The sequence below is a fragment of the Dryas octopetala genome, chromosome 2 (assembly GCF_963921425.1).
Source record: "Dryas octopetala chromosome 2, drDryOcto1.1, whole genome shotgun sequence".
In the NCBI taxonomy this organism is placed as follows: Eukaryota; Viridiplantae; Streptophyta; class Magnoliopsida; order Rosales; family Rosaceae; genus Dryas; species Dryas octopetala.
The window spans coordinates 4,056,538-4,064,255 of record NC_141367.1 but is presented as its reverse complement, the minus strand read 5'-3'; the positions used below and the strand labels follow the sequence as shown (position 1 = coordinate 4,064,255).

General features: G+C 40.4%; 1 protein-coding gene across 1 annotated transcript; it reads left to right on the top strand.

Annotated features, from left to right (window-relative positions):
- Window positions 1-2,807: 2,807 nt before the first annotated feature.
- Window positions 2,808-3,708, top strand: LOC147292583 (uncharacterized). The gene is made up of 5 exons (XM_086230890.1): window positions 2,808-2,822; window positions 2,897-3,112; window positions 3,217-3,318; window positions 3,395-3,475; window positions 3,565-3,708. The coding sequence occupies exons 1-5, from the start codon at window positions 2,808-2,810 to the stop codon at window positions 3,706-3,708; spliced, it is 558 nt and encodes a 185-aa protein (XP_086087016.1).
- The last annotated feature ends 4,010 nt before the right edge of the window (window positions 3,709-7,718 follow it).

Genomic DNA, 7,718 nt, shown 5'->3' with positions numbered 1-7,718 from the left:
TACCCAAAAGTTAATATAATTATACTCTTCAAGTGTATTTGTATGTAGAAGATCACTTTTGTATTGTGTTTTTAACGATCCGAACCTATCATTCCTTAGTGCCTCACTCAAAGATCATCCATGCAAAAAATTAACTCAATTGGAGATGTAGAAGTTAGGTTTAGCATTTAGGATGTATGAACGATCTTGATTCTTATAATAATAATCGAACGGGTAGATGAACTCCGATTGAGCCGATTTTTTCCAGGGTTGATCTTTGAGTATGAACATATATGAAGAATGGCTCTGATTGTGATAATCACGTTGTGGTCTTCACAATTATTGAAGCTACAAGGTTTTAACGAAAGAGTTGATATAATTTTATTCTTCAAGTGCAAAAACCACTGATTTATATGTAGAACCTTATATGTCGATTGTGTTTTTAACGATCTGAACCGTTCATTTATTAGTTTGTCACTCAAAGATCATTCCTCTAAAATATTAGGTCAATTGGAGATTTAGAAGTTTGGTATTGGCGCTCGAACGTATGAACGATCATGGTTCATAAAAAAATTCAACTTTGGGCGACGAAATGTAGCTTTGGGCGACGAACAGTGCGTCGCCCAAAGTCTGAAATTATGGCGGGATAAAACGGTGCCCTAAAGTCAACGACTTTGGGCGACGAACTTAATTCTGTCGCCCCAAGTATCTTTGGGCGACGAACTTGTTAATTCCTCGCCTAAAGTTACTTTGGGCGACGAATTCATGTTCGTCGCCCAAAGTCTTTAAGTTTAACCCATTTCTGGGTTCACTTCAGTCACTCTCTCTCACTCACTCCCTCGCCCTCGCAGCGCGCAGTCCCTCCTCCTTCCTCAGCTCTCACTCCCTCTCAGCGCGCCGGCCACTCCCTCCTCCTCGTCCTTCCCTCCTCCTCCCTCCTCCTCCTCCCTCCTTCCCCGAAACCCAAAACCCCTCCCCCATCGGCAACCCACCCCCCCCCCCCCCCGAAAACCCACCCTCGCCGAAACCCACCCCCCCGAAAACCCACCCCCGCCGAAAGCCACCCCCCCCGAATACCCACCCCCGCTGAAAGCCACCCCCCACCCGAATACCCACCCCGCCGAAACCCCCCCCCCCCCCCACCCGAAACCCACCTCCCCCGAAAACCCACCCCCACCGAAACCCATCCCCCCCCCCAGCCGAAACCAGCTCACCCAAAACCCCCCCTCCAAGCCGAAACCAGCTCAACACCCCCCCGAAACACAGGTATTTTGTTTTTTTTTGAATTTATGGTATTTTCTGTTTTTTTTTTTGTATTTTCTGTTTTTTATGGTATTTTCTATTTTTTATGTTTTCTAATATTGTAGATTTTGTACTTGTTGTGGATTTTGCATAAATTGGTTGTGAAATTTCTGATTTTAGTGGTAATTAGTTAATGTTGTGGGTTTTTTTAATTTAGTGGTTTGGTTGTGAAATCTGAATTTAGATTGATGTTGGGCTCATATTTGACAATGATTTATTTTTTTGGTGAAGGAAGGATAGTGTTGCATTTGTTGTGAAGGATAATTGCATTTTTGGTGAGGTATGTGTTTAATCTATCTTTTAGTTAAGTTTTTGTATGATTTAGTATTTAATGTTTCATATATAATTGTATTAAATTTTTGAGTGAATTAGTTTGTATGTTAAAATTAATTATAAAATTGATTAATTAATTTGTATGTTTTTATATGCTAAAATTTAATAGTTTGTTTGTATGCATAAATGTATATTGTTAGATTAATTATAGTTTAGTTTGTATGTTACATTTAGTTTAGTTGTAATTGCAAAATTTCCGATGACGTAGTCCAGCACTCCTCGAGTACTGGGTGAGGTCATGTGGCACGAAGCGCTTGTGCGAAGTTATCAATCGATAACTTTGTACATTTAACTAGTCGTGTGAAGTTATCAGTGGATAACTTTGTACACTAAATTTAAATTCACCTTAGATCCGTTCGAGAGTCTATTGGACGCGCGCATGGGCACTGGGCGTGACTGCGCTCCAATATGAAGATGAAGATGAGGATGAAGATGAATATGAAGATGATGATGTTGATGGTATCGATGATGATGATGATGAAATGAGTATTTCTAGTGGTGATTCAGATTAGTAATTGATAATGGTGATTCATATTAGTAAGTGATAATGATGATTCAGATTAGTAAGTTATTACTTTAGTTTTCTTTTTTACTAACATAAATATTTATTGAATTGTGCAGATGAGTTTGATCTCGAACAGGGGTGGATCTCGGAGGTCCAGTTCAGCATCCATGTCCGCCCCTGCAGCCTAGCCCGCCCCTGCAGTACAGCCCGACCTCATAGCCCAGGGCGAATCGACCCCGGCGATACCCCCAGATCTCTCATCTAGTACTGGGTCTGCGATTCAGTCGGCACGGAGGGCCCGACGTGGTCACCGTTATGGTGCATATGATAATGTTGCATCATCCACTCGTACTGCCTCATCATCAGAGAGTAAGAAAAATGTTTTCACATCACTTGTGTTTATGTTTAATTTTATTTAGATGTTATAAGATTACTGTGAAATTAATATGTTATATTTGCTTTTCTAGGTACCAAAACCACGAGGGGGATAAGTAGAGGGTTGAAGGCGTCGCGAATCACTCGCACGACGAACGAGAGGATTCGAATCGTTCTTGAGCAAGATCACCTACGACCGAGCAAGGAGATCCATAGTACTTTCGCTTCCTTTGTCGGATCGATTATCCGTGGTGAATGCCCCATGCTTTTCCCCAGTTGGGAAAAGGTTGATGACGCCATCAAGAGGAGCATTATGGGCTCCAAATCTGTGAGTATATTTCGATTAATATAAAATGATTAATTTGATCATTTCTAACAATTTGATAATTGCATTTTTTTCAGGTAAACTATGACATTCGGATGGAGGATTCGAATGTAGCTAGGTATATGGAGAAGTTATTGAGAAAAGTTTACACACAATGGAAGCACGAGCTGCACAGAGAAGATAACATGTTTGGATCGGCAGCTGAGGCATTGGCCAGCCCTCCTCCGGAGATGGCAGCTCGGCTTGATCAGTGGCAGTGGTTGTGCACTCATTTTCAGAGTCCGAAATTTTTGGTATGTTATATCATTTTAGGACTTCAAAATTATTTTTTCTTATGTTATTCCTTTATTGTGTATGCACTAATATGTGCATTTACAATTTGCTTAATATTTAACAGAGGAAGTCGAATGCCAATCTTCAGAACCGGAAAGCGCCCGCAAGGATTGATCATCATGGTGGTTCCATGCCCTTCTCATACCGGGTGGAGTCGTATCGTCAGGTGCGCTATTATTTAATTTAATATATATATTCCTTAGTATTGTTTGAGTTTTTGTCAACATTACATTCTTTTTCAGGCTGGTTCGCAATTTCCGGAGGTCGACAACTACGGGGATGTTTATGCCCGACCCGGCAACGACAAGGGCAAGGCGAAGCACGTTAGTTTTTTATATTTTAGTTTTATTTCACAAATTTAAATATTTGTATTTGATTTCCTAATTCCTAACTTGTGTATAATATTTTGAAGGCTGAGATGCTCGCCAAGAAGGCGAGTTATTTGGAGGAGGTGGCTAGCCAGTACCCTCCGGACACTCCGTTGGAGAACGGAGTCGATCTCAGTCCCCGATCGCGATGCCGGTCTTCGTATTATGACGGAGACACTGGGTGTTAGGCGTGGTAGGGAGATACGCGGAATGGGAGCGGATCGGGTTCGTGATCTCAGCGCCGGGTCTTCATCTCAGCCATCTGCAGAATTAGTCAAGCTGACCACTGAAGTGCAGCTGTTGAAGGGTCAACTAGAAGAATCGAGAGCGGCATATGCGGAGCAGACGAGTAAGGTGCAGCAGATGCAGCAGATGTTTGGCCAGTTGGCCAGGATTGTATCTGGGTTTGTGCTGCCGCCCAACATTGACCAGTGCATGCCAGACTCCTCCACCGGTGTCGATGATGCTACTGACCTAGGGGGCCATTAGTTATTTGTATGTATGTATTAATTAAATTGTTTATACTTTGTATGGATATTTTGGATATATAAATTTATTAATTTTGTTTTATATAGTTTTTGAATAAAGATTTTTTTAAAAAATATTAAATTCATATATATAATTTAAATAAAAATTTTTTTTTTAAATCAAATATATTTAGGCGACGAATCACCTTGTTCCTCGCCCAAAATATGGTTGGGCGACGGCTAATTTCGTCGCCCAAACCCTCTTTGGGCGACGAACACCTTATTCCTCGCCCAAAGACTGTTTGGGCGACGAAATTGTTCGTCACTCAAACCCTCTTTGGGCGACGAACAAGGGTTTGGGCGACGAACACCCTTATTCGTCGCCCAAAGCACGTTCCAGCGAGGAAATTAGTTATTCCTCTCCCAAATCTTGTTTAGGCGACGGATAATTTCGTCGCGCAAACATGCTTTAGGCGAGGAATAAGTGTGTTCGTCGCCCAAACCCTCTTTGGGCGACGAAATTTGTCCGTCGCCTAAACATGCTTTGGGCGACGAATTTTATGTGTTAGGAGACGAAAAAAATCCGTTGCCCCAGGTGTCTTTGGGTGACGAAATTTACGAGTTCGTCGCCCAAGCTCTTGGGCGTCACATTTTGGGCGTCCAAACGCTCGACGAACCCATTTCGTCGCCCAAACGTTTGGGCGACGAAACTCTACTTTGGGCGACGAATTTCGTTCCTCTCCCAAACCCTTTTTTCTTGTAGTGAGTATATCTCAATAGAAGGAGCCTCTATATATATATATATATATATTTAAATAAACGAAGATTAGTTGTTGGGTGCGTTCACTTCAAGTGGCCGGGACGATGGGAACTACTGTATTATTGCATAGACCATGAAAAGATTTGGTTGAACACTTTGGGCAAAAGTGGGGACAAGAAGTTTGTCCCAGATGAATTTCCTACATATCTCTATGGGCCAGCTCTTGGGCTTTTCATTTATGAACGAACAGCAAAGAGAGGCGAAAACTGTTGTCCATGCAACATTCAAAATGCCCAGGCCGAGAACACCGTAATTTTCGGCCAAGGTAGCATGATGAAGCTTAGCGAAAACCATTGCTGGCGAATCCATTTCTGGCAAGAACCTTTGCTGGCGAGGTATTTTGGAGCAGGCCAATTTATGAGCGAAGAGCTGCTTCCAACTACCGCCGAGAACTAAATGCAGTGGGCATTGCAGGAGGGGAGGCATGAAGCTAGGCTGTGCATTCATGGCCTTCAGTTGCTGCGATAACTTATCTTTCTCTGACTTCAATCTCTGCTTCTCATCACCAAGTTCATTCTTCTCTGTCTTCAATTCCTTCATCTTCTCCCGGAGGCTTGTCTGTCTTGGAGGGCCTTCCAGGCTCCAATATAGCAGGAACTTGGAGCTGGTTGCACTGCAGGGTTCAGATCTACCCCTTTTTTTTGAGCTAGATGCCTCTTTTGGAAGGAGAATGGGAAAGCTGATGAGTTTGGTAGGAACGAAAAGAATGGGTCCAGTTACAACTCTGCATTTTGCAAATATTGCAATAAATTACACAAGAGTTTCAAAACAGCTCTACAAGAAAAGCTTATGATGCTTTTGGTCATTTTTACGGGAAATAAGAAAGCACAAGGGTCAGCATGATTGAAAGAAAATATTATTCTATGGCTTGCTTTTAGTTTTCAAAATTCATTGGCCATATATGAGATCGGTGAGCATGACTTTATGCATTCAAAATACATTGTTCCCAGAGTGGTTATTGTTTTGGCCAAAAAGCTGAAGAAAATATTTGGCTTATGCTTTCATAGTATTGCTGCTACCTTTCTCAATTTGTAAAAAAGGAAACAATCACGTGCTCATTTGGAGGAAAAAGACAAACCATGGAAAATGGGATTTTGTTTGACTTATATGGATTGTGCATGAATAAACTATATTTGTGTGGGCATGCCAAGCAGTGCAGTGAACATTCTAGAGCAAGAAGAATTAAACAAAAGGTTTGAGGTTTTATTTTTATTGTGACGGCAGCACATGAAATATAAAATTTCTAATTTATTTTCTTAGCAAAGTCAGCAGGCGAGAATATTTTTTGATGAAGAAGTTTATTGATCTGCATGGATTTTTTTGATGTTATTTGGACAATTCCACTATTTTGGGCCAAAAGTCATCTCTATCTCAAGTCAAAAATTATTTCAATTTTCAAACATTGATGAAGAAAGTTACTAAAAGCTTGTTTATTCCTTAACCTTCGGCTCATGTAGCCGAAGCTCAAGGAATAGGGGGACAATGTTTGTACCCGTTTTTACACTTCCCGGAATTAATTTGGAGATAGTCATAAGAGCAAAAATTGGACAAGAAATGGCCATAGGCGAGCAACTTTGGTCTTGGACAAAGGACCTTTGAGTAAGAATTTTTGGCATGAGCAAATGGCATTGGCGAAGGATTTTCTTTGGTGTGGGTGAAAGCCTTAGCTATTTGGCTTCCAAATGGTTGATTAATATAAAGGAGTTTGGTGGGTGCAAAAGTCTTCTTCACGTGATTTTGGAATTGGATAGTAATATATATATATATATATATATATATATTAACAATGATGTGATTGAAGCTTCTTGGGATTTTAGGCAATTCTTTTGGCAAAAGCACGTGGCATCATTGGCAATTAAATGATGGATTGATTTTTGACCCAACAGTGCAACAACCTCTTGCCAACAATATATGTCTCGCCCAACAGCCTTGTTGTAGCTCTTGCTCATTTATTTGGAGTCTCTCGGCTGGGCATGAAGTAATCATAGAGTGACTCAACTATTCTCATCATCTTATCCTATTCTCACTCATAGACAGTTGTTCACTACTAAAGCCACTCATTTACGACTGTCTACCTATTCAAAAAATAACTCATTCTCAGCCACACACGTAGCTATCAAAACTTGGGGATAAAGTATAAATGGTTTAATATAAAAAGGAGGCTACTGGCAATTGAAGATGTACCCTCTCCTCCAATGCCCAAAGAAACCCAAAAACTCACGCAATGTGAAATCAACCCAGCAACTTCTACTCTCAAATTTAGCCCAACGACTTTTATCTTTCAAGGCTCTTTTTAAATGTCTTTGCTTGCGTTCATACAATTTATTTGTATTTTGGATTTCTCAAAAACACACTTGATTCTCTGAATTTATTTTAGTGTTATTTTCTTTTAAGCTCTCTTTTAAATATTCGTATGTCCTTGATTGTTTTATGCTTAGATCCAACTTTCACTTTGCATCAAGTTTGCATTAATGGGTCTTGTCTCTTAGTTTTCTTCAATTTATTTTATACTCTTTTTATTTATTAGTTTTCATTGGTACGTTGTTCATACCCAAAGTCTTGGAATGCCTAGGCAAAAAATGAACCTAGATATATTTTTCTTGTTCCTTTCATATCGCTCAATCGCTTTTACGAGTTAGATTTTCATTTGGCGCCTCATATTTATTTTAATTTCCCTTTTTGCTCACTTTTTCTATTCGGCTACTCAAAGCTGAATAGTGGCACGCCTGCGCACTCACGTCCAAAGGTCGAAAACCTCACCTACGGCAAGGCATGTTGTGGCGGAATCATTTTTAGCCATAACTGAACCCAGTTAAGCATTTGGTCTTTCATGCTATATACGTGCAATTTCAAATTCATATGCTTAATTAGTGTAGTTATGTTTACTTTTGCCAATTAGTTGCAGAAAATC